At 38.1% G+C, this 19,909-nt stretch overlaps 1 protein-coding gene across 1 annotated transcript in view; it reads right to left on the minus strand.

Moving 5' to 3' along the window:
- IGFBP4 (insulin like growth factor binding protein 4) overlaps positions 1-19,310 on the minus strand; it is a 34,704-nt gene extending 15,394 nt beyond the window's left edge. Inside the window, exon 1 of the mRNA XM_034415763.2 lies at positions 18,350-19,310. Within this exon, the coding sequence (XP_034271654.1) occupies positions 18,350-18,698 (349 nt within the window). The 5' untranslated portion in view covers positions 18,699-19,310. The remainder of the gene's footprint in view (positions 1-18,349) is intronic.
- Between the last annotated feature and the right edge of the window lie 599 nt (positions 19,311-19,909).

A 19,909-nucleotide genomic window follows, 5' to 3' on the forward strand; every position in this document is an offset into this window, starting at 1 on the left:
GCTCCAACAAGAAGTTCCTATCTAGAATGTGACCACTGTCTCAGGTTGGGCCATGGATAACCTATGGCCATCATGGTGGCAATGAACACCCAAGCCACTTCCAAAGCCAAATCCTTGGATGGCAGATCAAAGTCTCTCCGGACTATAAGCCTGGAGAACTCCACTGCCAGCCTTCAGATTGCACCCAGCAGTTTAGGCAGGGAACTTGCTAAGAGCAGGGAAGCTGATACAGCAGCAACATTCCCAACTGATCCTGCAAGTATCAGTCTCAGGAATATGGTCTCAGATCTGGAAACTTGGGGAGGATGGTCCCTGAAGATCAAAAGGGATTCCCAAATAACAACTGACATTCTCCTTCCCCCACCCTGTAGCTTTGGTTGGTGCCAAATTCTAAACCTAGCTGGGCACATCTCCAAGAGGACAACACCGCTCTCTGGGATTAGCCAAGTCTTGATAATGCACACCAGATCAGCCTGCTCCTCTCTAATAAGATGACAAATGAGTACTTTATTGTTAACCAACCTGGTATTCATCTGCAGCAACTGAAGATCCAGACCTAGGAAAGACTGCTGTCTAGATGTCTGGGCATGAACTCACAGGGCCGGAACATCCACCAGTCTTAAGCAGAGGTCTTCAAACTTGGCAGCTTTAAGACTTATGGACTTCAACTCCCAGAATTCTCCAGCCAGCATAGCCGCCAATTTTGAAGACCTCTGGTCTTAAGCGTTAGAACTCCCTTTCCTTGCAATTGCCTGCAAGGGAATTTTGGTTCCTGTCTAAGCACTCCATGTCCATTACACTTGAATGAACTGCCCAGCCCTAAAATCCCAGGGCGAATCTCTTCCCTCAGTTCTGGTATCCTTCTTCTCTGAGGCAATGTTCTTCCTTCAGTTATGCATTCAACCGTTTTTCAGCCATCCACTACAATCCAATCATCTGGAGGTGTGAATGTAAATTTCTTTAGATTCTGTATGTAGCTTCAAAGATTAGACCTTCAAGGATGCTCATATTTTTTTTTTTATGCTGGCCTCTTTCAAACTGCCTTTTTAGCCAAATACCGCACTAGTGGTCTAGAAAATCTTGTAACCATGACAAAAGTTATTAGCCAATTTTATCCTGGCAATTTCCCATTGTGTGAACAGAAGACTCAATGTCAGCTGATTGGACTTTAAAGAACCTGCTGTCCCTCATCCATTCCATCCTATCCATCTGACCACAATAAACACTGGATGAAGATTTGAATTTATGGTCTATCTTACTTATACCTTGGTGGTGTCCTTGCTCTGATCTAACCATGTGTTTTGCCCTTCACAAAGAGTCATGGTGGCACAGTAATTAGAATGCAGCATTGCAGGCTAACTCTACCCACAGCCTGCAGCTTGATCATGATGGGACTCAGCCTTTCATTCTTCCAAGATCTGTAAAACAAGGACCCAGATTGTTGGAGGCACTGTAAACTGCCCAGAAGATGCTGTAAAGCATTATGGGACAGTATATATAGGAGCCTGAGTGGCGTAGGAGGCTAATGCCTCCTACTAAGGCAGCATTTAACATCCAGCTGCCTGCAATTACTGCGAGTTCAAGTCTCACCAGGCTCAAGGTCGACTCAGCCTTCCATCCTTTCTAAGGTGGGTAAAATGAGGACCCAGTTTGTGGGGGCAATAAACTGACTTTGTATAAAATATACAAAAGTATGAAGGCTATTGCTTAACGCATTGTAAGCCACCCTGAGTCTCCGGAGAAGGGCGGCATATAAAAACAAATAAATAAATAAAAAATAAATAAATATAAATCGAAGTGCTATTGTTATTGCTATTCTTCAAATAATCACTAGCAGGCTATCTAGTAATGTTCCTTTTCATTGCCAAAGTCAATTTCTAGTCCTAAAGCATAAACTGGGCAGATTAAAGGATGCTTGCACTTATTAAAGGATACATGGCACTTATGAACTCATTCTCTTCTTAAACAATACAAAAAGTTGGGGGAGGGATTTGTAGCAAAGAGAATCAAAGTGAACAACTATGGAGAGTCTTGGCAACCACTTTCTGAGTTAAATGTGATTCCAGTGGTGGGATTACCAGATGTTGGCAACCCAGAAGGCAAGTGTCAAGAGAGCACATCTGGTTAGTTTAACTTTAAAAAAAAGAAGAAGAAAGAGCAAATGTAGGATACTGTGAATTCAGGGCATTTAAAGCTTAATATTTTGCTAGAGCACAACATGATTTTTCCCCAATGTGTATGCATATGTGTTCTACTTTCTTCTTGTTGAACTTCTCTGCAGCTGTAAGGTCGAGATGTCACGCCTTTAAACACATGCTCCCACGCCCGCTGTAGTCTGTATTGAATTATCGATCTCTGTGAACAAAAAAGCTCCATGGTGCTTTTGCAGTGAAGAGGAGCAGCTCTGGTGGACAGAAACGAAACAAAAGTCTCTTCCAGAATGCCAGGCCCCTTGCCAACAACTCTGAAACCAAGCAGGCTCCTTCTCTGCAGAAACCTACAGGAAACACTGTGAGAAATGTTTTAGCCCTACCAAATGGGGATGGGGAGTCCCATCAGTGGAGAATATTGGTTTTCTGAGCTCTTAGAACAAAAACACAGCTGACAAGCCTTGATTATCCAGAGCCAAAGCCACTTAAGAAGAAACAATTTAAATTGTTATGAAAATATACGAAGGTCCACAAACGGGGGGGGGGGGACAGGATGTATTAAGAACCAGGTTATTGCTATATCCATATACCCAGAATGAGGACTATTGGAGCATGTGTTAAATATAATCATTCAGGTTTGTTCTGTGTTGGACTAGAGTTGTGCATATCCTGTTGGAACTGATTGAAGTATAATCTGGTATGATCATCTAGGAAGTGTTTGTGCCTATATGTCCCAAGTGAACAGAGTCCTTCAGGTTGTTGCACAGCCATCTGTTCTGCTAGTTAGACCCATGTGTCTCCCAGTTGCTTAAAATCTCCCAGGAGGAAATATGTGATTGAGTCCAAATAGTGGTAAGTTCATCTTTGAAAAAAGGCGGTGGTTCCTCCTGACTTTAAGGAGTAGGCAATATGTACCCTCTTCAAGAAGCCATGATTAGACCCAGTAGATTATTTCCAGCCCATCTGTAACCTTTCCTTCTGGTGGGCAGCAGCTTCACAGGGTCCAGATGAAACATATTATCTGCATTCCTTCTAATTAGGATTCAAGCCTGGACACAGAACTGAGATGGCATTGAGCACACTTGTGGATGACCATTTAACTGTCCCTAAACCCCAGAATGTACTAACCTTAGCATGCTTTAATACATTCCCTGCAGGAGTTCTCGAAGACGGATACCAGAAAATTCCATATAAGCTAAGGTTCTAGTCCTGTGGATAAGGATCTAAGTGAAATCATAGTCCATGTCTTGCTATATTGCACTTTTTATAAAAATGCAAGAGCTCATCTCTTCACTCCCCATTTGAAAAAAAACAGGCAACTGTGATTTATTCTACGTACAGTTTTATTACAGACCTACACGCTCAAAAATTAAAATGGATTTTCAGAGTGATAACTAAGTGAGGAACTAAGGTTTTTGCCAGAAGACAGTTTGCACATTTATTTAACATTGTGATGTTTGGCTTGTTTAACGAATCATAAAATACAAAAAGGTGAAGTCAAATATCCTGGAGGATCTCTAGGTTTCACAATGTATATCAATGTATTGAATGCAGCATTTAAACCAATCTCAATGTAACTATCAGAGTTTCCGTCAAGATATCCAGGGAATTAACATTTCCTGGAAACTAGAGAAACCTTTCAGAGCATATGTTGATATGGGAGACTAAACAGCTACTGTTGCTTCCTGTTCTTTACCCTCCACCTTCCTCCTCAACAAGTTGCTGTGAGCAGAATTCGCAATTTGTTGCACAGCAAGTAAGGGAGATGGATAGATGAACAAATCAGGAAGGAAATAGAAGGGGAGGAATTCTACAGTCTTGCTTATTTATTTTATTTGTATCCTCTCTTTTTAAGGAAGATGAATGAGGTCATAAATATGATAAAAATATACAACTAAAAAGCGCTAAAATAAAAGCATATATTTTATAGAATTAAAAACCAAGTTAAAAAAATACTAACAGTGTGGACTCTGTTGGGAGACAGAAGAGCTGTGTAACTGGAGTCACAACAAGGCAAGAATCCTGCTTATTATTTTGCTGGGGAAATTACTCAACAGCCCTTGGTCTGGTTTACAGATGGAATAGAAGGAGGCGGTAACAGAAAGAGGTCCAAGTTTAAGGAGGTTTTATCAAAGCGCCCTCTGGTGGACATGTGCTACCAATCCATTTAATGGTAATAACAACTGATATATTTAATTTTGCCACAATCTTTTTATATAGTATTGTTCCACTATATTGCGGTATGAACAAACAGGAGCTCTGAGCCCCTCAGTGCAGGAGGTTCAGGGAGCCATCACCCATAAAGCACCTTGCTGGGCACTGAGCTCTCAACAGATTTTAGCAGACATTGTATATTAAAACCCAGAGTTGGCAGAACAAGCCATACTTCTAGACAGATATGGTTAAAGAAGCTGTGCTTAAATGTTTTCCTCATGGGAAATAATTTTACAGTGTAAACGTTTAAACAATAACAAATATGTTCTTGTCCAACGGAGTTCATTTCTTCTGCTAACTCTTCATAGGAAAAAAGTTAAAAGGTTCACTCATAACTTGAAATTATACAATCCATTTTATTCTTTGAAAATAATGTCATCTTATACTTCTGCATATATACATGCAAGACCTTATAGGACTATTCAGTAATTACTAAGATTTTCTAGAAGAAAACCTGGCAGTTGAAACAGCTTCAGGCCAATTTAATTTCATTTCTGTGCTTCAATATTTTTGTTGGCTTTTGATTTTTTGGCAAGTATGTTAGCCTTAACAGCTTTTTGCTGCCCTTCTGCACTATTAACCACATGGTAGTTAGACCAACAAAATCACAGAACTAGACATTTTTAAAAAAAGAATACACATACTTTCTGGAATTGTAGGACTTCTACACATTCCCTTGCAACTTAATTAAACAGCATAAATTTAATTTAAAATGTTTGCATTTCTGGTGCCCATTACAAAAACCTCTTGGGCCAGAGAAGTTGGCTTGGCCAGTTCTACAAAATTTTCTACAAAAATTTAAATCACCCTTTTAAAGTGTTGATTTCAAATGGGAGCAAATAAAAACATTTTGAATGAAGCCAGATGCAAACAAAAGCTTGTTTAATAAAATCATTGGAACACAGAAGCAACATGAAAAAGAGAGGGAAAAACAGGGCAGTGGTAAGGGAAATTTGATCACAGATGCAGATTTGGAAAGAAAAACTGGCCCTAATTTGCTATTCTCCATCAGGACAATAGATTCATATCCAATTTGTCAGCTTTTTACTGATGCTAATAGGCAGCTATTCCACACTTTCAATTCTTTAGCAGTTCATATGGATTAAAAAATAAAAATATTTTTTTTCTTATTTCTTGAAATCCTAACAACAACCTATGCAACTGGAATGGAGACATGAGTTTAATAATAGCTTTCAGCAAACATTAGCTACAGGATTTATATTTGCCATCTTTTTAAAGAAATGAAACATTCAGAATGGTTACTGTTTTTACAAGTAGTTTATGAAAAGCAACCTTCTAGCAAGTTAAATCAAATGTACACCCAGTCCAGAATTGTTTACTTCAATTAGTAGCTAATTACTAAAACCAAGCATACTATAGTATTTTCTTATTTTGGTATCCTTTATACAAACTATTTCGCTTTTTCCCCAATACACTTGTTCACAGTAACAACTGGGGGGGGGGTTGGGGTTGGAGGGAACCAAGCGGAAATTTACCTGATGAAATTTCTCACATCAGGAAGTTGTTCTGAATCTAAATATTTCTGTGGTGGGTTTTGTTTTTTTTTTGCTCTGCATTCAGATACAAACCAAACGTTGGTCATGTACTATATAATAAAAGTGTATTATTCATACACTTGCACATTTATTTACAAACAGAGAAAGGCCTATTTGAATATATTGTCTTAGTATAAATGGTCATGTCTGGCCCTAGTCATAAAGCACACCGGGTCTTCCAAGTATATATCATTTTATTTTATAGAGATACAAGAAATATGCATTTCTTAAAATTTTATTTTTCTATCTAATTATTGTCCCCAATAAGGAAAGGTTGGCCATTCCCATCTACAATGTATAGCAAGTTCATTTGATCCAGATGTTTGGGTTCATTAAATTGCTGCCTGAATGGTTCACTGAAAGTCCTTCAGAAAATTTGAAAATCTTGTTCATGCAGTACTGAAAGAATCCCAAGGACCTTCTCTGTTTATATGTTCCTCATTGAGATACTGTTGCTTCAGTGGTTTGGGCAGAACCAGCCAACTGGAGATGCTTTTGGTAATGTCTATGTTTTGATGAAAGAGGGGAAATAGAATAGAAGATGCTGTTTTCATTCCTTGCTCTGGCTTTGGTGCAGTAATCTCTCCCTAGAATGCAAACATGTTTTCTAACAAAGCTTGTCTTATAACATTCCCAAAGTTACTTAATATGAAATCTTCTGAAGAATGTTCGGGGGATAGCTGCGGTCACCGACTTCATTTTTCTTTAAATTAATTTAAGATTAGATTATTTTGGTATTTTTATTTGCTTTTTATCATTCCTATCATAATTATTAAAATGACTTGTAATTACTTTTCTAGCTTGATCTGTAACTGGTTATTTCTAATTTTCTTTAGATTTATCATCGACATTTTAACTATTTATTCATAACCTAATGAATAAAAGGTATGCAATTCTGTCACAACCATTTTCTCATTATATTATACTGTCTGCTAACTTGAACAGTGCATACTATGTATTCATTCTCCTAATCTTATTTATCTCCCCATGTCCTCCCACTGCCCAGGAGGAACTACAGTTAACCAGCATTTCTAAATGACTGCAATTTTCTGTCACTATCCAATTCCTGCTGTAAAATCTATATACATTATTACTCATTGGTGGGGAGCGGACAGTTTTAAAACTGTTTTAACATCAGAAAGAGTTTTCAAAATGGATATCCATTTCTCTTCCTACCACTACTTGTTATGTTCACACAATTGAACAGCTGTGAGCAATCATAGGTTTATCTAAAAAGATTTACATTCTGTGTAACTTTGCACAGAGAAAGGAAGGAAGGATGGAAGAAATCTTGCCTAGCAACATTAATGGAGAAGACAGCATGAAGTCATTGGACTTGACTATCTGGACTCTGCTAGAGATTTAATAATGGGAGCAAACAAGTCTGCAATTCTCACATAGTTACATTTCTTGTTTAAAACCCATTTGAAACAGTGGTGTGATCTTCTACAATTAAATTCTGGAAGAAGGCGGCATTTGTTTGTCCAATAAAAGCAAGAGATAAACTTCATTGGACTTCTGTCACTCTATGTTGTGATATGTTTCAAAACTGCAAAGGTGGGCAGTATTGTCCTGTATATTAATACAGCAAGGATTGAGTTGTGTGAAGAACTGCTTCTAGGGGTGTCATTTAATACTTTCAAACAAACATTTTAGAGTAGCACCTGCACCAGCTTTCCATAGAATTCTTCTCAGCTTTGCATCCTGTGGACAATGTACTTCCTTTTATTTGTTTTAATCAGGAAGTCTTCACTTCAGTTGTCATCATTGTCCTGAAAATGCTGAGCAACATTTTCAGCAACTTCTTTTTTCTCTGTCCCTTTGTTTTGCAAAAAAAAAAAAGGTGGGGGAGGATAGAGTCACACAACGTCTACACTAGAATCTAATATCGTGGACCAGTTTCGCATCTCTTTATAACCTGAAGATGCTGGTCATCAGTCTTCTGCAGAATCATCTACTCACATAATGCCTGACTCGGGTACTTGTCAGGTCTTACACAGGCTCCTTATATGCATGGTGCTCTTTTGAAAGAAGATGCTGAGCTTTCCTGTGCTGAAAAAAACAGCAGTCCTGTGCTGCACAGAAAATTGATTCAAATGTGGGCTTGTTAGACAAATTCTGTCAGCTATGTGCTGCTGATTCTGTTACTGTGATAGGTTTTTCCACCAACAAGAGATTTCATGTGACTACTTTTTTCTTGTTTTTACTTTGAGGCAGCACCATTTTTCCTACTCCACAAGCTACTTCCACTTCTTGCCTGCCACAACCACTTGCTCACATTCTCTTGCAGTACTCCTTTTCTTTAATTTAATGATCATTCCCTCTCATTTGATTTGTGCACTTTCTTCCACACCTGAGGGAGACAGGCATGGGAATGGGGCCTGGATTCTCTTCCCAAGCTTCATTCCCCTTCATCTTGGCCTGTGAGCTGGGTTGAGACTGGGTTTAGAATAGTCTGAGAGGCTGCAGGTGGAAAGTACCTCCATGTCTGATAATTGGGCATCTTATCAATTAGCTATGCATGCTGCTTAAAGCACCAATCTACACTTTCCTAGAAACTCACGTATGTTAAACAGAGTATAGATAGTCCTCAACCTACAACCATTCATCTAGCAATTATTCGAACTTACAACAGCACTGAAAAAAGTGACTCACACAATTGTCACAGCATTCCCGCAGTGACATAATGAAAATCTGGGTACTTGGCAACCTGTATGTATTTATGACAGATGCAGCATCCCAGGACCATGTGATCTCTCTTTGCAGCCTTCCCAGCTACCTTCCAAGAAGTGAATTCTATGTAGGAAACAGAATTTATTTAATGATCATGTGATTCACTTAATATCCAAGGTAATTCACTTAACAACTAAGAGGCAAAAAAGGTCATAAAAGCAGGCACAATTCAACAACCATCTTGCTTAGCAACAGAAAGTCTGGTCCCAATTGTGGTCATAAGTCAAAGACTACCTGTATTTGGTGTTTGCTTGTTTTCCCCTCCAGCATGTGGTGCTTGTTGGGAGAGGTAAGAAAGTCAAATGAATCCACCAATTCCTTTTCTTTGTTTTGCATTAAGCCTGTCAAGGTAAACATAGCTCCCTGACTTCATTCCTAAGGTGGAAAATGCTGTGCAGGTAGGCAGGGAAGGGAATGTATTCTATATTTGTTCTTATTCTGAGCTCTCAAATTTAAAAATAAATATTCTAATATAATTGTGTGTGCACAGCCAATTAAGAAATTATTCTTTGCATCTGGAAAAATATTGCTGATATTATTGTACTGATGCGCAAGTTGATATTGCTAAACATAAATTATTTTTTTTTAAAGGTAGAATGTGCTATATTTGAAGTGGGAAAGTTTGGGATGAGAACCAATTATGCTCTGCATTCCCAGCTTTACCAGCCACTTTCCTGTAGTCAGTTGCTATTATTTTATTGCAAAAATCACATTGTGGTTTGGGCAAATTGACTAACCGTCACTTGGAAATTAGAGAAAACTCTCAGACTTGTATTATTGAAACAGAGACAAAGTAGAGGGGAAATCAATCCAGGGCAAGTCAACAGCTTTTTTCACCAGAGCCAAAGGGGGAGGGGGGTGCACTGTCTGGCTGAGAGGAAAAGGGCCACACTAAATGAGAAACAGATTTAAAGTAGAGAGGGGAAAGAGAGAAAGCTTTGGTTAAAAGCCACAAAACTAAGTTGGCAGTGGAGGGGGAATCTAATTTGTGGGGGGGGGGGTGCATGGAGAGAAGTAGTAAAATAAATAAACAAACAAAGGAATTGCCTTCAGTTAAAATTATACCGTAATATGGTTTTGTAAAAGTTATGCTGCCATTCTGCCTTTTGTTACCTAGCAACCGCCAGGTGAGATGAAGGGAGCATATGGTCTCGATGTTACTTGCTGGCCACACACACAGCATGGAGAAAGAAGGGCCCTAGTGTTTCTGTTACTTGTCAATTATTATTCAGAAAGTTTTTCCCTATCTCATCTTGGGTCCCTGCTGTTCCTATTACTTTCTATTAGATTTCTATTTGGGCTCCTGGAGGGGAGGAAAAAAAAAGCCCCAATTGTTGATTTAAATCACAATTCTGTTCACCCCTGCCTGCTCTTCTTTGCTGTTATAACCTTTTCCCTCTCTGCCAAGGGCACTGACTTGTCCTTCTCACTCAGAAGTGACATCACCAAAAATAACAATTTCAGAAAACCTGTTCCTGGTATTGAGGGTGACACTAAGCAAAAATGTTTACTCTCAACTACACATTAACCTGCCTGCTGAGGGAACCTGCCGTAGAGAAGAAAGTGATATGAGTCAGTCTTCTCCTCAACCATATTGAACTTTTAAGTTTGAAAGTCTGAAACTTGGCATTTAAATCAGGGTTTTGTCCAGGACTGGGTTAAAAATGATGGCCACAATCATGCAAATGTAGGAAAAGGACAAATGGTTGTGGCCATCTCTTAACAGTTTTGACCCTCTCTTTATGGACACCTCACATAAAGATTGCATGGCAGTCAGATAGTTCAGGTGGTTTTACAAGGGGAAAATTGATTCCATCTATGGTCACTGAACTCTAATATTGGGTAATCTCTGAGTGATTACACGACTCTCATAGGTAGTAACCTGCCCCTCCATATGTTTATCTAATCAGTCTTCCACAGCTTTTGGCCCAAGCTGGCTGTTATTTTGGGAATTGCAGTTCAAACACATGCGGAAAGCACCAGGTTGGGGAAGGATGAGTCAATCTCAAAAAAAGAAAATAAAGTGATATTAGTTGCCAGTACTGCTGGAACAAATTTGCCTAGGGCAGTGTAGTTAATCACAATTACCAAAATCATCAACATGGATAATGAATTTTTATAGGTCTTTCTATTTATTTAAAAGACTTGTATGCCAACCATCTTAGAACTATACAGTAACTCCAAGCAGCTCACAACAGTTTCCCCAACTTTATAGAACAGTCCACTATAATGGTCTGCCTGTCATGTTAATAACAGTGGCGAAAGTAATGGTTATGATATTGTCATCTGTTGTTTGGTTAGTTTTCTTATATAAAATATATTGCATGTTCTATTTTTCATGTTTCAAAAAATTTAACCTAATTTTAATTTAATTTAACTTTAAAAAAAGATAGGAAAATATAGGGTTTGGGGGTTTTTTTTTTGTTGTTGGGTTTTTTTTGCAAACTATTTTGTAAGATGAGTAGTTGGGATTTCAGCCTACAGACCACTCCTTCTCCAGTCCAGAAAATTAGTAACTAACAAAATGCACACAGTATAGTAAGCATTATGTGATTATTCTTTCTTGTGTTCATACTCAGCCTACTTTGTATCAGTACCCCACTACACTTCCTAGCTAATGAACATTGAAAGCCAACCTGCAAATGTGCTATATTGTGTAACATATTATGAATATGTTAGTCATCCCCCATGATTTTACTTGAAAATAGTTTGACAGTAGACTGTAAGTCCCATATTACTGCAAAGTATACCTGGCATCTTGTATATTGTATGTTGTTTGAGTTTATATAAGTGTAAGCAATGGAAAAAATTCTACTTGGGTACTTTAAAATAGAATAGTTGGCCAAAAAGCAATGTACTAGGGGCATTCCTCTTACACACATAGAATTAAATCTTTACGCAGTGAGATAATTTTTTATCTTACCTCCAATAACCTTTGCAGAAATGGCAAACACTCAGACTCTATAGCTGATATCCATAATCATGAAACTATTGAGAAAATAATTTTTGAAATATATTTTGTATTACATCTGTTAGAATCTGTGTAGATAAGTCTGGTGATTTAATGCTGGACTGGAACTGGTAACCATTATTCAACTCCAGAGCTTACTGAGTGCTATGGAACAATAGGCAACTAATTTCATATAACATATTAAACCGAATGATTGTTTGTTTTTCATACTTTATTATAACGTAGGATCCCAGCCACATCCTTTATAAATCATGCAATGTAATTTAGCGTAACAATCAAACCCACTAAACTATGGCTTCAAGAAACCATCTTTACAAAATTATGCGTTAGTAAAATGTGTGAATCTTCCTACTTCTCAGGATTGTTTAGAATAAGAATAGATTCTCATGTTACTATTCTGAGCATCTAGGGATAGATGTAAAGGTAATAAAATAGAAAACATTTTTCTAGTGCTGAAAACTTTATCTGAAATTGGAAATAAATAAATAAATAAAGCAAGGCAGTATCTTTTTGTAGTGGAGCAACAAATTATATTGTAAGTATTGGAACAGCATAATCTACTGTGTGAATTATCAAATGATGGTTATAAGAATCATGTAAAAATGTTCCCGAATACTCAATTATAATCCTTAATAAAAAGTCCATAGATGATGGAATAGTCTTCAGATCATCATATTCAATGCTACTCCACTGCAAAAACTGTGATGCTACAGGACAAATGAATAGAAACCTTTTTTCAAGAATGGTATCATTTCAAACTAAAGAGACTATTAATAAAAGAGAGGATTTGGTTAGATAATTGGTCATTTGCATTCTAAGGTATTTCTCTTCTAGGAGGTCTAAACAATACCCTTTTTAATATACTCCTTGCCTGTTAAATAGCTATAAACAATGGATAACCCAAATAAATAGAAGCACAAGCCTATAGACCACAATTGCGACCAACATTGAGTCATTAAGCAAAGCAATTGCTAAGTGAAACTGCAGTTATACTTTTGATTTTACTTCAGATTTCCTTTGCTTTATAATTATAAATACAAGGGTTGGTTCCAAACTTATATTTTCATCAGTGTCATAACTGCAAACAGCCACTAGGAAGTGTTTAAATTAAGATTACTTGTATATCTTAAATCTTCCCCCTATTAACATTCATTAATCTCTTAGGATTACTAGATCGGAGGTGGGGGACAGGGATACTTTATTTCATGTTGTACTTACCCTTTCAAAGGCCAGTGTTGATTTTCTTAAGCTCTTGATTTTTGTAGGACAAAAAGCTTTCCCCATGTACATTTTTGTTCTTCCGCTGCCCTTCCCTTACGTTCCCTGCCTCATTGCATTCTACATCTTGTCTCTACCCACCAGTATCATTACTCTTTCTACTGAGCATACCAAGGTCAGCAATTTTTTTATGAATTTAAACAATGTCCCCAAATATATGGTACTACATATCTGAGCTAGTGATACTTTTTCCAGCGTCAGAAACACTGGGGTTTTTTAGTGGCAGGAGTATACTAGAGCCTACAGAAGAAGATGAAATATTCACTGTGTTACTGATCACCACATAAGTAGGAAGTACTAATCAACTAGAGCTTATTAGCTTGTAATTAGCACTTATTAGCACACCAAATGCTGCTCAGGAAAAAAAATACTTGCGGATACTCGAAAGAACAGACAATATTTGATTTTAAGGCTATGCCTTCTAGATGGAGGGCATCAGGTTAAAAAGAAGGACATGTCCTCCTTTTGCTGGATATCTGGTAATCTTAGCCAAATAGACTTAGCACTGTTTTTAAAAGCAAAATAAACTTCAACTATGTTCAGAAAGCCGGAAGAAATTGCTCTTGTAGACCAGCCCACGTATATTACATACTGTACATGCATTCTACTTTGTAATACCAAATTTCCAGTATAGTCTTCTAATATCTGATATGTAGAACATCCACATACCAACTATTTGCCAGGTCCTGTACTGCATTTTTCAGAATTTAGTCACAGTTCCAGGTCTTGCCTTTTATAGACAGCTTATGTTTATGACATATATTAATTCCACTAGCCCGAATTGTAAATTTAACCTTACCTTAGTGAAACAGAATAGATACCATTATGTTTGTTCCTTAAACAGCAGAGTATTCATGGACTTTCCAAATGATCATAGCAACAACAACAAAGTGTCTGCATATTACTATTACAAGTGCAATACAATATAAATATCTTAGTCATACCTAGTGTTCAGAAAGCTGTATTTATCGAATTACGGAGGAAGCTTTTGCTCAGGTTTCTTTTTCAAAAAGGATATTCCTCTGATGATCCAGCTGTTTCCCAGATGTCTAATCTCCCCAACCTACAGTATTTAGGCAGGAAAGTCAGCAGTTCCTGTAGCAACTTCCAGGATAGAATGCTTCAGGATGTCATGATTCAAAACAAAAATTCCAAAAAGGAGATTCTGCTCTCTTTAAAACAAATAGCTAAAGAATTGTGTGCAATTCACCAGGGGCGAGAAGAGGAGAATCTAAAAGAACTCTGTTAAAAGGATGAACAGAAAGATCCATGAACATACCAGTTATTTGAACTATATGAAGCCTGTGACATTTACTTATTTGTTTGTTTTATTTGTTTGTTTGTTTGTTTGTTTGTTTGTTTAATGTATCATATTTAAAAACTGCCCATCTTCCTCATGGATGGGACATTTACATGGACATTCTGTATTAAGTTTATCTTACCATAGTTCTGTTTTTTCAAAAATCTCAAAACAACAGCAGATCTCCATGCAATGGTTGACTTCAGATATTGTATTGGTGGACTTGTTTATTGTAGTTGTGTGCATTCTCTGAGTGTCAAAAAATCTTCTCTAGCTTAGTGAATCCTGGATGTCCTGAGTCAGCAAACCCCTCACCTCATATTTTCTACCATTTTGCTGATGGGAAATTTTGGGGACTGCATTCCCGATATGCTATATCTAGAAGATCATAAACTGGGACAACTGCCACAAAATCTTTATTAATGGCAACTACTTTTGCCCGTATTTGGGAAAACTGGATTGTTTTTAATCTTAATTTAGGGTCTGAACATGCATAATTTAGCTATCGTCATTTAGAATCACAACTAGTGATTACATTTGGTATGTTACAAGGCTGTCTTTTTTATGCTGTATTAATTTTGCTGTAGACATTTTTCTTCAAAGTGTGTTGCCAATGTTTAATTTTTAGTTTACAAGGAAGTTGGTCCTAGATCTACATCTATTTTCTACCTCAAAAAAGTCCATATGTTTTTCCAAGGATGAAGATGGGGTTGAAGATACTTGGTTCCTATATTTTCAGAAGTGAAAGTCCTGCCATTGCTTGCAAGTTTTTGTAGCCCAGCAATCGTAGGGCAGTACAGAATGCAATCTTAGATCTTCACAGAAATTGAGAGTTTAATCTGAATTATTACACTCTCCTACAAACTTTACATTAAGGAGCCGCCGATGCAGATTTCAGAATTCCCAGCCTTTCTTATTTTTTGGAACATTTTGGCTACCTGTACATTTGATAATTATTTTAAAAGGTAAGGTTTTCCAAGCCATGTAAGCAATTTGCATCTTCTAAACCCCTTGATTACAAAAACACAATATTTTTTTTTTTAATTTGATTTATATGCCGCCCTTCTCCAAAGACTCAGGGCGGCTTACAATGTGCTCAGCAATAGCCTTCATCCTTTTGTATATTTATACAAAGTCAGCTTATTGCCCCCACAAACTGGGTCCTCATTTCACCTACCTTAGAAAGGATGGAAGGCTGAGTCAACCTTGAGCCTTGGCGAGATTCGAACCCTGCAGTAATTGCAGGCAGCTGGTCTTAATAACCAGCTTAATAACAGGGTGCCTTAAACCCCTGTACTACCAAGGCTTTTGGTAGTACATGCCTTGGTAGTACATGCCTATACAATAGCCATGCCTTTCTCTGATTAACTTAGTAAATACTAATATCTATTATAGGAACATCAATTTTTATTGTTATTTCACCGGGTGTTCATTGTTTGTCCTAGCACGTGAATCTACTCATGACAAGATTGTCAATTGAAGGCTATTTTTTTCAGATCATATACTGTATCTTTTACCCTATCTTCTTCCTTGTTCATAACAGCACACTGAATAAATCATTCTAGTCCTGATTTTAATGTTAGTTTGTCTAGAGATCTATTGCATAAGCACAATTAACCCTTCCTTATTCCATAATAATTCAATTGGAACAACATTCCATGGGTTCCATAGTGCGTACCCTCATAATAACGAATGACATGTTTTCAAAAGTCATATAAAATAGATGGGCATGAAATAAGCCTCTTGTAACTCTTTGCATGCCATTCCAGCTGCATGGAGGTACTTCTACATAGGTTTATTCTATTTTTTAGAGGCACTCTTATGACTAAGTAACAATGATTAAATAAGGGATTATTAAATCTGAACTGATCAGATTAACAAATGCATGAGAGAAACCTACACACTTGACCAGCTCTTTGTGATCATGGATTCTGCATTGTCCTTGTCCACAAAAAGTGGCTCTGACTACAAGCCTATAATTAATGTGAAAAAAAGCTTCATCCTTAATATGAAGGTGGATGAAAAAAATACAATTTATTCTTTCAGACAAGACTTCAATGTCTTCCATTGTAGCACTACATGGAGCAATTCCAGCAGATATCAAACCTCTACTATCCAGGAAATGTAATGATGGGTGAAATATCATCACAGGAGTTGATGTTCACCTATTCCACGCAGCTGATAGATACAAAAAGGAGGAGAGGAAATCCTTGACAAGCCATTAACAAAGAATTAAAAGATGTGTACCTTGCTCTTTTTAATGCATGTTTGTAGCTACAACAGAACCAATGATATGGTTTAGTGGTTTAGGACAAGTCTAGAGAAGAAATAGTTATTATTACGGATTTATTTAATTCAAAGGGAAGTATGACTATCAATCTAATGTATACATATTATCATTTAATGGGTATTAATTATGCCTTTGTAAGCTTGAAAACCTCTGCTGCTTTTTGCCATTAAGAACTTCAAACTGGAAATAACACTTAGCCATCCATTATATGCTTTTTAAGTGATCTGAAGATATGAATTTCCTCTAGGGCAAGAAGACCTAACGAGCAATAATTATTGCACATTCCTATGGAATACAAAATCACAGTACTGAGTGTGTGTGTGTGTTTGCGTGTGCACATTATGTGTAAGATAAATATACCATTTCATACGTATTTCCACATCTGAGAATGCATATAGAAGAAAAGAAACCCAACCAGTCTTTCAATATATCAATATATCATTCAGGATAGAGTCTTACTCCCTCTATTTTAAGATTAAACTCATTCAATTTATTTGAATTTATTTCCCAGATAATCATATGAATCATCATATAGGTAATTTATTGATTAGTGAGTTGACCATTAGGATTGTATTATGGTCCGCTTTATTATCGTTGTTACAAAAGTATTCGATTCATATAAAGAAGAAACCATTTTTAGCTCCATAGTGAAACATTTTCATAACTTTTACAAAGAGGAGAGATGATTTGATCAGCCATGCTGTTAACAGCCTTCTGTTAACGATATTTTTTTCCTAAGGGCCAAATTCTACCAAGAAAGTTTTGAAGATAATTTTAAAAAATCTTCATACTATCTCTCTGAGTATTTAGCTATATATATAGAGAGAGAGGGGGGCAAAATAGAAACATGTGGCTTTCAAACATTTCTCCAGTGCAACAAGTAGGGGACAAATTTCTTTCCCACTTTCTCTCTTTTTTCTCCTGCTTGTATCATTTCCCACTTCAAGACAGGTAATGCAAAAATCTGAAATCACAATGTGGACATATTATCCAGGAGGAACTCTTTGCGGCTTTTTTTTTTTTAATTCAGCATATGAACCCTATTCTCCCTCAATTTCCAATTCTCTTTTTGCTAATAGAAACCTTCTGGTGATATGAGTAAAGTGTGGGGGTGGGAATGTGAGGGGAGAGGGTTGTTGTTGTTTTTAGCTTGAAGTAATTATTTAAAAATGGGTCACCTTTTAATCCTATTCAGCAATAGAAGCTGGAGCAACCAGGTAGGAAAGATATTTCCCCAGCCTCCTTGACGTATCACCAAGTGTTTGGCTTCCTTCCTGGCCAGGAATTGGGCAAGGTGTACTCACACAGGGTCATTTCTCTGCAGATTTCCTTCTTGTTACAACCCTGCTGTATGCCACATCATTAACAGTAATAACTATCTTACTAACAGTGTTGCCTTCCTACTATCAGTAAATAATTACACCAAAATCCTCACTCCCTCCAATGATGTTCTTTGCCAGCCCTTTGCTCTTTGAAACTAGTCATTTTAGGATCACCATTAAGAACATGCCATTGTACTATCAGCCAAATTAACATATAGCTAGCCATAAATATGACACACAGTTCTGCTGGATTTCCCAAAGAGATTACAGGGCACTTAATCCTGTCTAAACCAAACATACTGAATGCAAATTTGATGCCAATTTCCTTCCAGGCATTGGTCAGGAGATGTAGATGTGGGCAGCACCAGCAACTTAAATCTTGTGTGCTCAAATCATTGCCCCCTTATCTAAAGTACTCCAAATCAATCTTTCCTCCCCCCCATGGAATAGCTCTGTAAACCATTCCCAAACAATGCATGCCACAGATGATGATGTCTTCTAGCCTTAAGGGTCCAATAACTTGATGGCACCTTACCTGTTGACTGCATGCTCTCTTGGATCGCCTCGACTTCAGACAGGTCCATGCAAACACCTTGGCCATGCATGAGTGTGTGCAAGGGCTTCTCCATTCCCCGTGGTGGGTAACACCGCAGCCCTGAACCGCAGCGAGATGTGTATACCCCACAGAGCATCCCTTTTGTTAAGGCACACGTGGCACAACATCCACAGCCTGGTTCCTGCACCAGCTCCTCACATCCAGAGGGTGTCCTGCAGCGTGCCAGCTTCTCCTCAGAGCATGGAGGGCACTGGATAGCCTCAAGGCTCACAGAAAATCCCACCTGGGCTAGAAGCAGCAGGGCAACAGACACCCCATGGGAGGGCATGGTAGGCAGGCTACGGTCCTGGAGAGTGAAGGGCCAAGAAGCAAAGGCTGCAAAGAATAGTCTTGCTGCCAGAGCAGACTGCCTGATCTCCAGCGAGGGGGACTCTGTACTGAAGGGGGGAGAAGCTCATTCTTTGGACTTTATACCACTCTCTGGCCACACCTCCCTGCTCTAGGGAGAAGCAGAGAAGGAACAGCACAGCAGCCACATAACTGAGGCAGCTTGCCCCAGAGCCGAGAAAAGACCTTATTTGCCCTGAGGAAGGAAGCACAAAGAGCCTGCCGCAGCTGCAAAGACTGAAACCTGTGCTAGGAATGGAAAACAGCAACAGGAGCAACAGCCCTCCCACCATGCTTCTCCTGTTGCTTTAGTAAGTTACGAGTGAGGGCACTTCCCCAATAGGTTTCTCACAAATTCTTTTGTTACATTGCAGCATGTGATATAAAAAGCAAAACTCATCCAGTGCTCTGCTTCTCGGCCAACCCGCCAAGGTGAGGTCATCCTCTGTTCCCTTCAGCAACAGAAAGCTGAGATACACTGCCTTTGACTTTGGAAGTTCTAGCTTAGTGACTGTGCTGCATGTTTCATGAACTGTCTAAAGTTCCTTTTCACAAACTTAGGAGGATGTCCATTACCTGCTTTTATAGCAAATGTATTTCTTTCATGGTTCTCTAGAAACAAGGGAAAGTAAATACACATTTCTCTCACCCTTTTGCATTTCATTGCTTGAGCAGAAAGTCACACCCCAAAATGTGAGGTTTTGGAATATGCTCAAAAATGTGTCTGGAACTTCTCCACATTCCTTGGAGAAAGATGCACAGGTTCCCTCTACTGTATAGGCATTCCAAGAGAGGGAGGGGGGGATAGACAGCTCTAGCATGTGTATGCCACATTGCCACAATATCTAAAGATACCTAGGATGGGCGCTAAAGAAATATTTACTTTGGTTTGTCTCTCGTCTCACAGGCTGAGAACTAGTGGAGAAAATAGATTAGATAAATAGCACTCTCAGTAGTGCTTCCTTTTTCTTTTCTTTTTTGTGAGCCCAGGGACATTATTGCCTACAATTGTAATCAGCCTTTATCAAGTATGTCCCTTCCATTGACTGTATTGGCTGAAAATTTTGGAAATGTAAGTTATTGCATCATCTCTGAAAGGCATCAAATTAGGGAAAGTAGGATTATCACATGATCATTTTGGGGCTGAGATAG

This window comes from Pantherophis guttatus, chromosome 4 (assembly GCF_059756535.1).
Source record: "Pantherophis guttatus breed Tessera chromosome 4, ASM5975653v1, whole genome shotgun sequence".
Taxonomy (NCBI): domain Eukaryota; kingdom Metazoa; phylum Chordata; class Lepidosauria; order Squamata; family Colubridae; genus Pantherophis; species Pantherophis guttatus.